This window comes from Carassius gibelio, chromosome A4 (genome assembly GCF_023724105.1).
Source record: "Carassius gibelio isolate Cgi1373 ecotype wild population from Czech Republic chromosome A4, carGib1.2-hapl.c, whole genome shotgun sequence".
NCBI lineage: Eukaryota > Metazoa > Chordata > Actinopteri > Cypriniformes > Cyprinidae > Carassius > Carassius gibelio.
The window spans coordinates 4,882,406-4,900,675 of NC_068374.1; the positions used below are offsets into that span (position 1 = coordinate 4,882,406).

At 39.8% G+C, this 18,270-nt stretch overlaps 1 protein-coding gene across 6 annotated transcripts in view; it reads right to left on the reverse strand.

Moving 5' to 3' along the window:
• LOC127967419 (stonustoxin subunit beta) overlaps positions 1–18,270 on the reverse strand; it is a 123,607-nt gene that overhangs the window by 52,641 nt on the left and 52,696 nt on the right. For all 6 annotated transcript variants that reach the window (XM_052568319.1, XM_052568321.1, XM_052568318.1 and 3 more), the window contains exon 2: positions 13,865–13,957. In XM_052568319.1, the coding sequence (XP_052424279.1) occupies positions 13,865–13,957 (93 nt within the window). The remainder of the gene's footprint in view (positions 1–13,864; positions 13,958–18,270) is intronic.

Below are 18,270 nucleotides of genomic sequence, written 5' to 3' on the forward strand. Positions count from 1 at the left end.
TTATGAGCTATCCTCCTGGAGTGTGGTCTCTTAGCCTCTCTTATGCCACGGGACAGGTTGGCCCTGGCTGTTCTCAGGCCCACCTCATCACCAGCTCTGAAGGCAGCGTTCCGTGTCTTCAGGGGTCTGTAGACCTCCCCTGTCATCCATGGCTTCTGGTTGGCCCGGACAGTGATGGTTTTTGTGACCGTTACATCATCAATACACTTGTTGATGTAGGCAGTGACAGTCTCTGAGTACTCCTGGAGGTCAGTGGTGTTATTGCATGTGGCAGCCTGCTTAAACATGTCCCAGTCAGTTGTGTTGAAGCAGTCTTGAAGAACCTCTGATGATCCTTCTGGCCACACTTTAATCTGTTTGTAAACTGGTTTGACGAATTTAATGAGCGGTCTGTATGCAGGGATTAACATGGCAGTGATGTGGTCTGAGGCTCCGAGGTGGAGGTTGGGGAGGGGGAGGGCTTTGTAAGCTCCTCTCTGTCCAAAATGTTATTACCTCGTGTTGGAAAGTTAACTCTTAAGGTCAGCATGGTTGAAATCCCCAGCTATGATGAGAAAAGCATCGGGGTGTGCTGTCTGCTGCTCACTGATGTGCTGGTACAGTTCATTTAGTGTGTCGTTCCTGTTGCTGATGATGTTGAATGGGGGAATGTACACTGAAATGAGCAGTATAGCAGTATATTCCCTCGCCAGATAGAACGGCCGGCACTAAATAATCATAAACTCCACCAGAGGTGAGCAGTGTTTGCAGATCACAACAGTATCGTGGCACCACGCGTCATTGATGTAAACACAAAGCCCGCCGCCGCGGGTTTTTCCTCCTGCAACGAGAGCTCTGTCAGCTTGATAGCACTTCAGCTTGTCGAGCTGAATAGCGCCATCTGGAACGCTGTTGCTGAGCCATGTTTCCGTGAACACAAAAACACAACAGTCTCTTACAGTCTTCTGAGTTGAGCGTAGCCCAGTTTATTGTCCAACGAGCGTACGTTAGCCAGTATGATGGTGGGGATAGATGGCTTGTGTGGGTTAGCTGTTAGCTTAGCCTGGATACCTCCGCGGTTACCCCTCTTCTGCTTCCTCTCACACCGCTTGTGGCGCCTCCGCTGTGGGCGAGATGCAGTAGTGGGGGTCGGTGATGGTGAAGGCCTCCGTAGCAGGCCGAGATCCCGCAGCTGTTACGTGTAAGCGTAGTTTAACTGTAAAAAATGCGGTTCTGCCAACATCAAGCAGATACTCGCGTCTGTATTCGCGCTTACAGACAGGTAGACGCGACGACGACGTACAAAAAACACGAAAACACGTTCTGTCGGGACAGAGAGAAGCCACTGCGTGTGGACGCGCCGCCATCTTGGTTTCAGATTTCATATATTTAATAAACCATTAAAACAAGCAGGGCTGTAACATAACTCATTAAAAAACGCACACCAGGTCTAAACCGAACACAAGTGGTGCGATCCGAGAAAAGACAACAGAACCAAGTGATCGATGCCCTGGACACGATCCCCATCAGTGAACTGATGCTTGTTCTCTTTATGATGAAATGTACTGACACTGCATTTAGATGATTTGACACTGTAGTGTGATGTCATCAAGTTTAGACAGACAATCAGTGTACAGACAAATGTCAAGTTATTTCTCAAAATGAAGGACAGGTAACAAATAACAAAAATGCACATTGTTTTATTAAATGAATTTTAAAATATAAATTAAAATATAGGCATAATATATGAAAATATTTACATTTTGCATATTAATCCATGTAGCCTACCCCCCTAAAATAAGCTACCACTTTTAATGCTCCGATGCCAAGTAAAACACAATTTCTTTTGAATAGTATAACAGATAATTCATATAATATAAATATTACTCCACACCTTTTAAATGTGTCAAATCTAAAATATGATTTAATACCATGTAGCTTCGAGAAAATATAATCACAGGTTCAGACACAGGCTTGACATTTATCCTGCTTGAATTCGTTCTAAGAAATGCATATAACTTCATAAGTACCAAACATTCATTTGTGAATATTAAACATATGAAATATTTGAACTACAGTGTTTTTCTTTCAGTTTCCGTGACTGAAACAGTCAAATGTAACACAGCAGCGAGGCAAAGCTGACGTCTATTTTCGAAAATGTGCTGTGATGCGCTTGTTTGATAACTTGTGGTTAAATCGCCACTCAGCGGTCAAGAGCTGCAAATGCACTTTACAGACGCTGCAGCGGCGGTATAAGGGGTGTTTTGGATGTCTACCTACTGTACAGTGGGCACTCTGATTTCATGTATGGGGCACATATATATTATTCATATGACACACAAACACAAGTAGACAAAACCTGTTTAATTCAAAAGCTATGCCCGTGTCACACCGCCTCTGCTTCTGCTACGAGCAGCGCGGCGAGATCTGCCTCGCGCACGCACCGAGTGTGCACAGCTCGGACTATTGTCATTGCAAAGTCTTCTCCACAATACTGTCACCGCAATTGTGGAGAGGCACACGGTCAGATACTCCCGCTTCATTCCCCGTAACACTGACATGTCTGCTAACTTCACGATGAACACTATACTTTCACTTTCAGTATCACCATCATCTTTTGAATGCAGATATTCCCCTTCAGAATCAGGGTCCGTGAATCAAGGCCGGCTCTAGGTTATTTGGTGCCCAAGGCGAGAGAGCCTACTGCAAAAAGTTCCTTTGGTAAATTGATATAATAATAATAATAATAATAATAATGCATTTTATTTACTGTAAAGGTGTAAAAAGTTGTTGGTCATCCTCGTCTTTATCTCCTCCAGGTAACGTTAGGCTGTGAGCTTGATGATATAGTCTACATAAGTTACCTCTGCTTTGTGCCCGTTTTTCTTCCTCCTCCTTCCTTCGTTTTCAGAAAGCCGATCCCGATGGCTTGGGTGTTCTTTTCATCATAAATGATCATATATATATATATGATCATTTATAGCCTACAACCGCCAAGGGCGCTTTTAAGGGCGCATTTAAGGCGGTATAACCAGCTGTCACATGTTTTCGCGCCACTCCCGGTTGCTGAGCAACGCGCGTGAGTTTGACAGCTGCCTGTCAGAGTGACTCAGTCATTTTTTTGGATTATAGATCTAGTAAAAGAAATGGACAAATACAAGCAGTGTGTGGACAGTGCACAGTAAAAGTGTACTGCGTGTGTGCAGCTTTCATAATACGATACATACATTTAATTAATTTTTTTTATAATTCTGCAATTTTGCGCCCCGTCCAGCAGATGGCGCCCCAGGCGGCCGCTTGTGTTACCTGTCGGCAAAGCCGGCCCTGCCGTGAACAGAAGTCCCAACACTTCATTGGGGGTAAGCTTTATTGATGCCATTAGATAATAATAATAATAATAATAATAATCTAATGCAAATACTCACTGACGTTGACAATATTGCTCTGATAAAATGGCTCACTCTCACACTAGCTTCGCTTTTGTTCGCACTGATTCATTGAGCTCTAGCTCGAAGATTTTGTATAGAAGCATGATGTTTTTTTGAGTTGGAGATGAAGTATGACTATCTATGGAGGGGAGGTCGAACAAAATCTGACACCCTATTTGACAAAATCGGCCGTGGTGCCTAGAGGGTTAATATTTAGTATTTTAACTACAAATATGAGATAATGTGCTAGTGAATGTTTGCTTATGTACTCATTGGACTTTAGTTAATAATAGCCACGTTTCCACCGCAGGAACTTTACCCAGGAACTAGGGTCTTTGGCCTGGTACTTGGTGTGTTTCCACCGCTGGAACCAGGAACTAAATAAAGTTCCAGGTAAAAAAATTCCTCTAAGGAATTTGCTGATGGCGAGGTAGTACTTTTTTCAAAGTTTCGGAACTTTCGGGGGTGGGACTTGGGCACTAAACATCCTGATTGGTTGAGTTCACGCAACATTGGTTGAGTTCAACCACCATTTATTCGGATCATTTTCAAAATATTACTGTTATTGTGTCATGAAATGTAATTTATAAGTATTCAGGCGAGAATGTAGTTGTTTAAAACTCAAATCTGTTTTATTTATAAAGACAGAGCCTATTTAAAAATTTGTTTTGTCGATCCCGGAGACAGTGAGCTCCACACGATCAGCGAGAGCTCAGTGATCATCTATCCGCCGAGAAGCAGCCTCACTTCGGCTAGACCTTCTGATGTGTGCTGCTGGCTTTGATGTCTCTTTAGCGGTTAAACATAAAATATAATTTGTTTTGGGTAAATCTAACAGGTAATCTCTGGTCTGTATTCAATTTATCTATATGTAAAAATGAAAATAAAAAAAGTATATATAGTCATTTTCATTGTAATGACTATACACATTTCCTTGTACTGAGTACATTTCTGCAGCTGTTATTATGTTTAAATGAAAACAAAAGGAGGCAGTGGTATTTGATATCATAATTAGTTTTATTGTAAATATACAGAGAGGAAAATTACAGTGGCCAAGGCGAGCTGACTGATGTTATCAAGTACGCTGCTGTTTGCAGAATTACCTGACTTGCGTCGTTTACTGAATGCGCAGAGTCCGAACTACCGAGGATGCAAGTCCAAAATGTGCGTACTTTATATTGAGAAACGCACGCAGACCGACATCACCAGACTATTTTCCTAATCTTCCTGGTACTTTAGACCGTGGTGGAAACACAGAAAGCAACGGGTCTGGGGGGGGGGGGGGGGGGGGGGCGGGGCGATAGTTCCTGGGGAAAAACGTTCCTGATACAAATGTTCCGGGTAATTTCAGTGGAGACACGGCAAATGTAACAAAGCAGTCTCTCTTTGGTAAAACACCAGATTCAATGGGTGTTTTTTTTAATATCCCTCCTTGTTTCCTCGATCCTCTGTCCTCTACTGCTCCGGGTGTGTGTTCATGGTGTGTGTGTTCACTGCTGTGTGTGCACTTTGGATGGGTTAAATGCAGAGCAGAAATTATGAGTATGGGTCACCATACTTGGCATGTCACTTTCACTCTTGAAATGACCGGGAAATTAATCGAGCATAGCCATCTTGAAGGACATCTCAATTCTCTAATTGCACAACGAGGAGGCGAGGATCAAGTAGGCTTCCTGAGGAGTCATGACCGAGGATACACAGGTGTATCCTTTGCAGAAGTATTTTTCATTGAAAAACCTGATGCACCTATAATTCTTCTCCCCCTTCACATCTGTTGTAATAATTAAGTTGGCTTGAAAAGTTGGCTTTACGTTTTTTTGTAAACCAGACTATGAAAACCACCTAAAATCCCATAGACTTTCATTGAGGGGGTGATAATTTTAGACAATAAGACTTCTAATGTATTTAAGCTGTCTACTGCCATAGCAAAGCTTAAAACTCCCTACTCAAAATACAGCTAAAACCAGCCTAAGCTGATTGGTTGCTTTGGCTGGTCTCCCTAAGCTAGTGGTTTTTAAGTGGTTTTGGCCACTTTCACACTGGTCTTAGCTGGTTTTAGCTGTTTTTTTTTTACTGAATCAACTGTTTTAGCTGAATTAGCATAGAAACATGTTAACAACATGATAGTAACTGGCTAATCAAGCTAGAAACAGGCTTGGTTTTTAAGTGGTTTTTGCTGCTGTCACGCCGGGCTTAGCTGGTTTTTACTGAATCAACTGGTTTTATACTACCATCTCACTTGGTAGTCATGCTAACAACTTGCTAATCTCTTGCTAATCATGTCATCAGCATGTCGGTTACTTGCTAATCATGTTACATGCTAGTCACTTCCTAGAGACATGCAAGTCACTTTTTAATCATGTTAATGACATGCTAATCATGCTTATATCGGTAACATGTTAGTCACTTGTAATCATGCCAATTACATGATAGTCACTTGCTTATCATGTTAACAACATGCCAGTAACTTTGTTAATCATGCTAATAATATGCTAGTCACTTTCTAGGCATGCTAATTACATGATACTCATTTGTTAATCATGTTAACAACATGCCAGTAGCTTTTCTAATCATGTTAACAACATGCAAGTCACTTGCTAATCATGCTAACAACATTTTAGAGACATGCCAGTCACTTGCAAATCATTATAACAACATGCTAGTCATGCTAATTACATGCTAGTCACTTGCTAATCACGCTAGCAACATGCTAGAAACATGCTTGTCAGGTTTGCAATATGCTAGTTACATGCTAATCATGCTACCAACATGCTAGTCACTTGATAATCATGCTGACATCATACTAGTCACTTGCTAATCATGCCAGCAACATGCTAAAGACATGCTAGTCACTTGCGAATCATGCTTGAAACTTGCTATTAACTTTGGTAATCATGTTAATAACATGCTAGTCACGCTAACAACATGCTACAGACATGCTAGTCACTTGTTAATCATGCTATATATATATATATGCTAGTCACTTGCTAGTCATGTTAACAACATGCTAGAGACATGCTAGTCACTAGCTAATCATGCCGGAAACTTGCTAATGACAGGCTAATCACTTGCTAATAATGCTAATGGCATGCTAGTAACTTTGCTAATCATGCTTATAACATGCTTGTCACTTTCTAGTCATGCTAGTAACATCCCAGTCACTTGCTAAGGAAGTTAACAACATGCTAGTCACATGCTAATCATGCTGGGAGCATGCTAGTTACATGCTAGCTTCAAACTTTCTGGCTAGGCTTTTTAAAGCCAACTTAACGGACGACTGATGTGCACAAATAAAAACCAAAACATAAACTAAAGTCCAGGCCTGGTCCTCTCTCGTCCTTCACTGTCGTCGCTCCAGTTTTATATCCTTCTATCTCCTCCGTGGGACTCAGGTGTTGCTCATTTCCCAATCACTCCACCGGCCTCGCTCATTCCCACATCCCTCAGCCCCTCCCCACTTGTCACAACGCTGTTCAGTGAGTCTATGTGAACACAAATAAACCGCTGCAGACGTGACTGAATATGAATGGGTGGTGAATTTCTATTCAAAATGTGACATAATATGGATTTATTATTTTGCACTCCTGACATAAATTACTAAATAACTGTCACTTCAACAATGTTTTATCAAAACATTGGTAAAATATCGAAGTTAGGGTCTTTAAACTTTCAATTGATGCACAGTTTCTCCAGATCAAGTAAAGCCCTATTCGGACAGGACTAGTTTTCTAAACTACATTTGAGTTTCGATTTTTACCACCTGACGTCTGGTACTGATTTTCATGTACCAATTCGGACGGGACTAACATCTCTGTGTTTATTACAGAGGTGGGAGGGTCTGATTTGTGCATCTGGGCGTCACAGAGATCACACGCTCTGTATGCATGCATTGCATTAATTCAGAATGATTGCCATTAGTATTATTACACAATAAATACTAAATGGCTAGTATAGAAAAACCATGTTAATGTGTGGTTCCTTTAGTTTAACTTTTTGTTGTGTGTAATGTTAGTAGGCTAAACCTACCGTATGTTTAATTTTCATATGTAGGTACATGTGTAATTAAAACATTATGTAACTAAGTGCATAAATGAACGTAAGTACATGAGTAATCTTAACTGTTTTCTGGAGCAGTTAAAATGCCTATAATGTATAATTTTGATTCTTAATTTTCAATAAATAATTGTAAAAAAAAAATTAAAAGGTAGAAATAACTGAGTACTAAAAGGCAAAACTTTTTTTTTTTTTTACTTGAACATTTGAACATTGTCACCCAACCAATATGATTGTTTAAAATCTGTTGCTTTTTGACATAATACCTGTTTAAATTATTTTAGTGTGTTTATCAGTACTTTCGGAACATTTCCAATGTCCTCGCACCCGGGCTCACCACCACCCGGTGGCTATAAGAGAACAGCAAACATTGGGCCATATGCTTATATATGTTTATGCCACATTTTCCTGCTGCCCATGGGTGGTGTTTAGAAATCAGAAAGAACTTTATTGCCAAGTATGCTTGCGCATACAAGGAATTTGTTTTAGTGACATGAGCTTCCAGTACACAGAGACACCAACACACAGACAAAACAAAAAACAAAAACAAAAAAAAATTGTAGGAAAATAAATTAGTTTATAAACAATTGTGCTATAAATGATAATGGAATAGGATTGAATAAGAAGCAGGGATGTACTAGGATAGAGGGGTAACAAATAAATATAAGGATATTGCACTTTTTTTTCCCATAAGCATAAAATGTGCCTTACTGTTCTGGTATTTGCGGCTCTGAGGGCAAAAGTAAAAAAATGGGTTGACTTGGATGTGAGGGATCCAGAGTGATTTTCTGAGCCCTTTTCCTCACTCTGGATGTATACAGTTCTTGAAGGGTGGGCAGGGGAGCACCAATAATCCTTTCAGCAGTCTGAACAGTTCTCTGTAGTCTTCTGATGTCTGATTTTTTTGCTGAGCCAAACCAGACAGTTATAGAAGTACACAGTACAGACTCAATGACGGCTGAGTAGAACTGTTTCAGCAGCTCCTGTGGCAGGTTAAACTTCCTCAGCTGGCGAAGGAAATACAACCTTTGCCGGGCCTTTTTCACAATGGAGTCAATGTGATTGTCCCACTTCAGGTCCTGAGAGATGGTGGATCCCAGGAACCTGAATGACTCCACTGCAGTCACGGTGCTGTTCATGGGGAAAGTGCAGGGGGGGGGGTTCTCCTAGAGTCCACGATCATCTCCACTGTTTTGAGCGTGTTCAGCTCCAGGTTGTTGCATCAGACAGCCAGTTGCTCAACCTCTTGTCTGCAGACTCATCACCGTCCTGGATGAGGCCGATGACTGTAGTGTCATCTGCAAACTTTAGGAGCTTGACAAAGGGGTCTTTAGAGGTGCAGTCGTTTGTGTACAGGGAGAAGAGCAGAGGGGAGAGAACACATCCCTGAGGGGCACCAGTGTTGGTGGAGCAGCTGTTTGACGTGAATTTCCCCAGTCTCACTAACTGTTGCCTATCTGTCAGAAAGCTGGTGATCTACTGACAGATAGAGCTAGGGACAGAGAGCTGGGTCAGTTTGGTCTGGAGGGTCGTTGGGATGATGGTGTTGAATGCCGAACTAAAGTCCACAAACAGGATCATCATCATCCACGGACCTGTTTGCTCGGTAAGCAAACTGCAGGGGGTCCAGTAAGGGTCCAGTGATGTCCTTCAGATAACCCAGAACCAGTTTTTCAAACGACTTCATGACGACAGAGGTTAGAGCCACAGGCCTGTAGACGTTAAGTCCTGTTATCTTGGGTTTCTTTGGAAAGGGGATGATGTTGGAGCGTTTGAAGCAGGAAGGCACTTCACACAACTCCAGGGATCTGTTGAAGGTCTGTGAAAAGATGGGGGCCAGCTGGTCAGCACAGATTTTCAGACAGGCTGGTGTAACGCCATCTGGGCCTGGTGCTTTTCTTCTTTTGTTCTTCTTGAAGACCTGGCGCACATCATCTTCACAGATTTGAAGAGCAGGAGGTGTGGAACGGGGGATTGCAGGAGGTGTTAATGGATGTGTAGGGAGATGGTCAGAATGGGTGTTGGGGGTTTCAAATCTACAATAAAACTCATTCAGCTCGTTAGCAAGTCGTTGATTAGCCTCAGTGCAAGGGGATGGTGTCTTGTAGTTTGTGATGGCCCTCAGTCCTCTCCAAACTGAAGTTGAGTCGTTGGAAGTAAACTGGTCTTCCAACTTTTTAGCGTAGGTCTTTTTAGCCGCTCTGGTCTCTTTGTTCAGTGTGTTCCTGGCCTAATTGTACAAGACCCTGCCCCATTTCTGTAGGCGTCCTCTTTGGCCTGACAAAGATGTCTGAGTTTTACTGTAAACCATGGCTTATCAATGTTGAATGTCAAATAAGTCCAGGTAGGAATGCATACATCCTCACAGAAACTAATATAGGATGTTATTTGATGTGGGAGTCGTGGCCTAATGGTTAGAGAGTCGGACTCCCAATCGAAAGGTTGTGAGCTCGAGTCCCAGGCCGGCAGGAATTGTGGGTGGGATGAGTGCATGTACAGTTCTCTCTCCACCTTCAATACCACGACTTAGGTGCCCTTGAGCAAGGCATCAAACCCCCAGCTGCTCCCCGGGCGCCGCAGCATAAATGGCTGCCCACTGCTCTGTGTGTGTGCACTCTGGATGGGTTAAATGCAGAGAACAAATTCTGAGTATGGGTCACCATACTTGGCTGAATGTCACGTCACTTTCACTTCTTCACTTTCATGTTACAGTCTCTGTGAGTTCGTCCAGTGGTAACAGCTTCAAAAACACTCCAATCAGTGATGTCAAAACAAGATTGTAATCCTGCTCTGTTTCGCTGGTCTATCTCTTCACAGTCCTTACTACAGGTTTAGCAGATTTAAGTTTTTGCATATATTACTGTCTCTGGTGGGACATGTAACATGCTGTCTGTATTTTGGCAGTTCACGGGAAAGATTGGCTTTATTAAAGTCCCCAAGAATGATTAAAACAGAGTCCGGGTGTTGTTGTTCTGTGTCTGTGATCTGATCAGCGAGTTTCTGTAAAGCCAGGCTTACTTGTGCTTGCGGAGGAATGTAAACACTAACCAGAATGTACGAGTGAAACTCCCGTGGCGAATAGAACGGCTTGCAGTTGACAAACTGCATTTCTAGATCAGGACAGCACATCTTCTTTATAACTGAATGTTGGCATGTAAATGTCTTCAGGCCAGGACTCTAACAAAACATGTAAAGTTTGGGTCAGACTGGATATTGCTTGTTTAAGTTAGTTTATAACAAGTACACCCTTACGAAAATTAACCATGGTTTTACTACAAAAAAAAAAAAAAAAAAAAACATGGTTACTGTAGTTAAACCATGGTAACCACAAATTAACCATGGTTTTGCTATATTAACCATAGTTTAACCATGGTATTTGTAGTAAATCTGTGGTTTTACAAATGGCAATCAATACGCCAAAAAAACATGGGTTACTACAGTTTTACTATAATAAAACCATTATTTTTCGTAAGGGCATTTCTGTTGCCAGCAGGTGGTGGTGTGATTATAACTGAAATATTGGCGTTAAGATATGTTAAGGCCAGGACTTATATCAAACTTGTTAAATTTGGGACAAATTGGACACTCCATGGCAGATTTACAGTAACTTCCTGTTTCACTGCATTAATAGCATGCTTAGCTAAGTGCTGCTAGCATATTTTAGTATGTTTCTAGTATGTTGCTAGCCTATTTAGCACTTGTTGACACTTTTTAATATGTTCCTAGGAGTCCATAACAGTGTTAACCATGTCACTTTCTGTTAACAGCAGGTGGCGCTATGACTATAAATGAATTAATTAATGAATAGCACTTAGTAAATGTTGTAAGCATGTTTGAGAATATTTAGCATTTTTAGCACAAATTGGCATATTATAATTTTTTTTTTGCTAATAGGGCATACCAGCGTAAAACATGTAACTTCCTGTTGCCAGTAGGTGGCGCTATAGCTATAACCAAATATGAGCATGTAGATGTGTTCAGGCCAGGACTCTAATCAAACTTGTGAAGTTTGGGGAAGATCAGACATTGCTTGCCTGAGTTACAGCAACTTCCTGTTTCACTGCATTAGTAGCATGCTTTAACACTGAGCTAAGTGTTGCTAGCATGTTTTACTATGTTTCTAGAATTTTGGCAGCATATTTAACACTTGTTGATTCTGGCTATTATTTTGCCAGGAGCCCATGACCTGTTGCCAGCAGGTGGCACTATGAGTATAATCAAATACGGGCATGTTGATGTGTTCAAGACAGGACACTTATTATGCCTGATTTACAGAAACTTCCTGTTTCACTGCATTAATATGATGCTTTAAGTATTTAGCTAAGTTTCTAGCATGTTGCCAGCTTATGTAACACTTGTTGACATTTTTTGATATGTTGCTAGGAGTCTATAACAGTGTTACACATGACAATTCCTGTTGCCAGTAGGTGGCTCTATGATTATAACCGAATACGAGCATTTTGACATGTTCAAGACAGGACTCTTGTCAAACAGTTGAGTTAGAGCAACTTCCTTTTTCACTGCATTAGTAGCATGCTTTAGCACTCAGATTAGTGTTGCTAGCATGTATTAGTATGTTTCCAGCATGTTGCCAGACTATTTAACACTTGGTGATACTTTTTAACCTGTTAACCTGACCTCCCCATTATGGGACTCACAGCTGAAAGTTCTCTACCTAACTGTATAATTGTTTCCTACTTCAGTGTGTTACAAACATAATTTTGGTGTCTTTGGAAAGAAGATCCTTTGGGCTTTACTTTTTATCAACCAGATTTGATAATGCTCAAAAATATTAAAAGTTATAGACACTGAAGTGCCTTGATTTATTTTTTTATTTTTTTTACCACACTTAAGTATTTTTTTATTTGATATAAAAATACATGATATGAGTCCTGGAGCAATCTAGAAAAGTAATGGGTTGAAAGTCACATGTCTCATAAGTTTCTATTTCAATTCATGAAAAATGAGACTCCTGCAAATATTTTTATGAGACTATGTCTACACCCCCCAAATATAAAAAAAAATGTTTACCAACTGTATTGAAGGCTTCTACAAACTATTTAGTCATTAACCATACCACAGCATAGTTTTTTTCAATTATAAAACATTAGACAGGAACTTAGACATCATATAAGTTATTTATTCGAGCACTAATTTGAGTAAGAAAAATAAGAATAAGAATAAAAAGAAAAAAAGATTTAACTTTGTATGCCACTTACAGAAAATCCTGAGATTGCTAGACATGCAGCATTTACAATGAATTATGATGAAAAAATGTGCTGATGTGCTGATGGCCACTTATACAGATGGTAATAACACAAATGCGCCAAAAAGTGAATAACCCACTCTCTCTATTCATATAGACGCGTTCACTTTGATAGCCGTTATCATATAGTAATAGCGAGCTGATTTGGGCTGATTTGCACTCAAACAGATGGTAATCATGCAGATACATTCACATTCAACATAAAACACACTCTCACATATATTAAAACTATTGAAAAATAAAACAAAGAAAAAGGCGATTGCTATAAGTTCCGCCTCCATCAGCTGACGGGTGCGTCACGATCTGTCACAAGCGCCAGAATTCAAATATACTACCTTTCATTCATTCTTTTTTCTGGGTTCCTAGGAGTCCATAACAGTGTTAAACATGTCACTTCCTGTTACCACCAGGTGGTGCTATGATTATAACTGAATTTGGGCATGGGTGTTTGTTCAGGACAAAACACCTATCACACGTGTGAAGTTTGGGTAAGATCGTACATTGCTTGCCTGAGTTACAGCAGCTTCCTGTTTCACGGCAAAACATCAAAATATGTCAGGCCGCCAGGGACACACCCCTTGACAAAAACTCAATATCGTCGCAATATAATGTCACAAAGGTCTTATGATGTCCCTCACCAAATCTGAAGATAATCCAATTAAAACTGTGGGAGGAAATCGTCAAAGTACAAGGCATGGAAATGGCAAAAACTAAACAAAAATCATACAGGAAATTCAAAATAACTTACTTTCTGTTGGATTTTGGATTTTGTACCAAGAGACTTTTGTACAGGTAATGGTGAGTTATACGTGTGTACCGATTTTCATGCATGTACGTGAAACGTAGCTCGAGGCACACTCCGTTGAAATCTAACAGGTGGCGCTATCGAGCCATTTTGCTGCACCCACTTCTGAAACCTATATCAGATGTAAACATTCACCAGTTCTGATGTGTGTGCAAAGTTTAGTGAGTTTTGGAGCATGCTTAGGCCCTCAAAAATGTAAAAATTAATTTCGGAGAAGAAGAAGTGGAAGAAGAATAAATGGAGCAATTCCAAGAGGGTCCTCGCACCACCAGTGCTCAGGCCTTAAAATTAATAATTCCTTATTATGGAATGACCAGCAAAAAGTAAAAGTACCTGGAATGAAGGAATCTTCACGGCAGTCATACAGCATACCAGGATACAGAGGTCTTCCTAGGGCTGCCATTTCAATGGGTTTTGATTCCATGTCTGTAGTAAAAACAAAAAAACAGCAAGAACAAAGAGAATATTTTTTTAAATTGTAATCTTTATAATAATTTTATCATTCTAAATGTAACATAATTATGTAATCTATAGGGTTAGTGTAATCTAATTCTATTTTAAAATCCAATTAATGTAATCCCGACTTTACTTTTTTGTACTAATTTCTCTGAAGGAACATTTCAAGACAAATAAAACAAAAATCCACCAGCCATTAGCAAGGCCAAGCACAAAATGTAACTGTAACTTTTACTGTCATGCAAAGAAAGTCTTATATATGCTTGTGAAGTTGTTCTTTTCTAGTGCAGTCCTTGTGTCACCTTCTGTAAACGAGTCCCAGAGAGGACAACACTAAATTGTAGTTGGACTACGGGGACATCAGAGAAAAAGTTAAAAGGACTGAAAAGTAAAATAGTTGAAAGAATGAAGTATTTAAAGTATATAGAAATTGAATAATTTTAAAGTATGTTATCAGCACTGGCTAGAGCGTTAGCAGAGGCCATTAACATAAATCGTCTACCAGTACCAGAGCCTGCTGTCGTCAATGGTCACCCTCTCAAGTACAAAGATTGTATGGATTTCTGTATTTTACGACCTCTGAGGGATGAAACATGTGATTTGCATAGATTCGAGTTTTTTTTTTTGGGGGGGGACCTTAATCGATTACCTAAATAAACTGCTAAAAGAAACATCTTGGATAGGATCTGCAGGAGAGTTTAACCGTTCAAATGATTCAAAGCGCCAAACGCAAGCAGAATCAGCACTGAAATGTCCACCGTTCTCATCTGTAAATCGCTTTGGATAAAAGCATCTTCTAAATGAATAAATGTAAATGTGTTATTCGACCTGGTGACTTTTTATGAATGGCGGTGATAATTTGAGATTTCTAGTATGCTCATAAAATTCACAATGGTTGTGTTGTAATTATATAAAAGGCTGTAGTGTGACACGCTACGTCTTCTGTTACATTACTGTTTTTAGAAAGATTTGTGAGTGCTCTGATGTAGATCGAATGCTTATCTTGTATTTAAAGTGGCTGCAAAGCATACAAACTTGTTAAACTTGTGCAGATTAACCACAATGACGGTAATGTTATAAGTTAACCATTAAATATTGTTGTGGACTAGCAATAATCAACCTGTCCTCTATTGTGCTTGAGATCTAATGTGGTCGGAGCTGTGTTCTCTGAAATCCTCTCAAGCGGTGGACTTCTACATTCAGACTGGTTGCCGCTGAACTACGTCATCACTCCTTACCATAGAGTTGCTGAAAAAAAAAGCTGATTTTAACGGTCCTCGATGCTCTCAACGGCTAAGCCACTGCCCAGCTCACATTGAAAATGATTGACTTCCAGCCACTTTGACGCTCTCGACGGTGGCGGTGTGAACACACAGTAATCTGAGCATATCACACCAGTCCTCAGGTCCTTACACTGGCTTCCAGTTACATTTAGGATTGATTTTAAAGTACTTTTACTCGTATATAAATCACTCAATGACCTAGGACCTAAATATATTTCAGATGCTCACTGAATATAAACCTAACAGAGCACTCAGATCATTAGGATCGAGTCAGTTAGAAATACCAAGGGTTCACACAAAACAAGGGGAGTCCGCCTTTAGTTACTATGCCGCCCGCAGCTGGAATCAGCTTCCAGAAGAGATCAGATGTGCAGATGTGTAATAACACGTCCTCACGTTTAAACTCAAGTTCTCTCATTATAATCAACAAAATGCACACGCTGTAAATAAAAGCTTCATTAATTGACAACTTCAGTGATAGCATGTAAACATTTGTTATTTACTTTGTAATGAACACGCAAAATGTGAATTATTATTATTATTATTCATATTCAAGTATTCAAATTATTAATGGGCATGCATGACAGGGAGGCACCCTCTCGATCACTTAAATTTTTTCCTGATAGTGAAATATCTTAAAAATGAGAAATATATCTACAGAAAGCTTGAAATGTCTACTTTTAAATGAATCAATTCAAAACGAAAGCATTATGCATATGTGAAGGTTGCATTTCTCTCTAAAGGCACGTCTATGTGGAGAGAGTCAACACTGTGACTTTCATCTTGCAGCTGACAAAAAAAAAAGTGTTTATTAATAAATAATTAAAATGTCTCCTTTTACACAATTATTAGGCTACTTCTGCCTGTGCTTTGTGGCAAACCTGGATTATAATACTTCATTAAATTTGTTAAATAGCGCTTTTCTAGGCACTCAAAGCACTTTACATAGACAGGGGGTATCTCCTCATCCACCACCAGTGTGTAGCATCCACCTGGATGATGCGACGGCAGCCATATTGCTCCAGAACGCCCACCACACACCAGCTTACTGGTGGAGAGGAGACCGAGTGATAAAGCCAATCAGCAGATAAGGGGATTGTTAGGAGGCCATGATGGTCAGTGGCCAATGGGCGAATTTAGCCAGGATGCCGAGGTCACACCTCTACTCTTTTCGAAAAACTCCTTGGGATTTTTAATGACCACAGAGACTCAGGACCTCGGTTTAACGTCACATCCGAAGGATGTAAATTTATAGATTTATAGATGTAAAATTTATAGATGTAAATTTAATATAAACCTCTGATTAGTTGAATAATGACAAATGAAAATCTTACGTGGGGGACAGACCTATTAAATACCTTCTAGACATTTCTGTTAAAGTTTTTAAAGCATTTTATATGCGTTTCCATAGATTCAGCTTTCAGAACGGTCTGTAATGGAGATGCCTTAACATTGATTTTTACTCTGAAACACAAAAACAAAAATTGAAATAAAATTCATATTTTCATGGTTCGTACAAGGTGCTTAAAGTGCTTGAAGTACTTGAATTTGACTTTTTGGAATTTAAGTCCTGGAAAACCCTTGAAAACAATCATATTAATGACGAGGTAATTGAAAATTGCTTGAATTATTTAAAGGCAATATTTATGAATTTACAAAGCAATTTTGAAGTGTATATTTTTTTTCTATAAAACAAAATTAACGTTTAAAATTAACGCCTCAGCCCATCCCCCTCCTTCTACCCGCCTTATACGTTAACTCGCTCGTTCTGACATCACTTACCTGGAGCACATTTACGAAATGGTAAAGAGTAAGACGAAGAAATGCCGGGGAAGTGTAAATTTAATCCAGCTTGGCTGGAAAAGGAGCCATATAAAAATTGGCTTCTTGAAGACCCTAAAAGTGTGCATCGTGCACATTGTAAAATATGCCGCAAATCCCTCGAGATTTCAAACATGGGCGAATCGGCACTGAAGAGTCACATGCAAGGGGAGTGTCATGTCAGTGCAGTTGCACGCACTGGACCACCATCCGTCCGAGAATATTTCACCCCAACAGTCACAGAGCAACAGGTAAGCATTTTATTTTTGTGATTAATATTTTCAGTTTAAGTAAAGCACCATCCGTTTTTTTCTGACATTCTTTGGTTTGGTCATAGCATATGATCATGCTCTCATTCAAGTGTTTTTCAAGCGCGATAAGAGCCAAAGTAGAAATCAATTCGGTTCTGAAGAAGCGCTGTCTGAAGAGGCATTCTTTGCTGCTCACACGTACACCGAGAGAAAGGCCGCTTCTCCTCAGACAGTGCGCGCCAGTACCGCATTGATTACTTGAGGACGAAACATAAAATTGTCCAAATGACAATTTTGGGGAGTATCCTCGCAAGCACAGTCTTAAATGAGTTTCAAAGACTTAAATGAAGGTCAAGAGCTGGAAGAAAACCGGATTTGTGTCAGATCCGCGAAATGTGCGTCAGGTCTTAAAGAGACAGCTGTCTAATAAACCCACTGCTGTCAGTCTCAATGTTAAAAAAAAAGAAAAAGAGAAAATCACTTGCTGCTCTTGATTGAATAACATTTGAAGCTTTAATAAGGATGAATCTATATTTTAATAAATGTATTTGTCATGACCATGTCACAGTTAAAACTTTTACGTTTTTTTTCTACAACATTAAAACATATGCATTTCACAAAGATTTTTTTGTGCTCGAAGTAACTTTAATATACATTATGTAATAAGTTGTATACTGTATTTTGAATACCCTGTATCTGCAATTTGAGTGATAAACAATTTTTACAATATAAACAATAGTTTTAGTGCAAGCAAGTCATTAGAATAAATTTAAATAATTACTTTGTAACTGTTACAACCAACACTACATGCTTGCTAGATTGCCATGACTGAATAAATTTGGTGTAATTTTATTTGTACATCTTTTGCAGAACCGTAAACCTTGTGGAACATCTGGAGACTTGGATTCTTGGGTCAGAAACAATGATA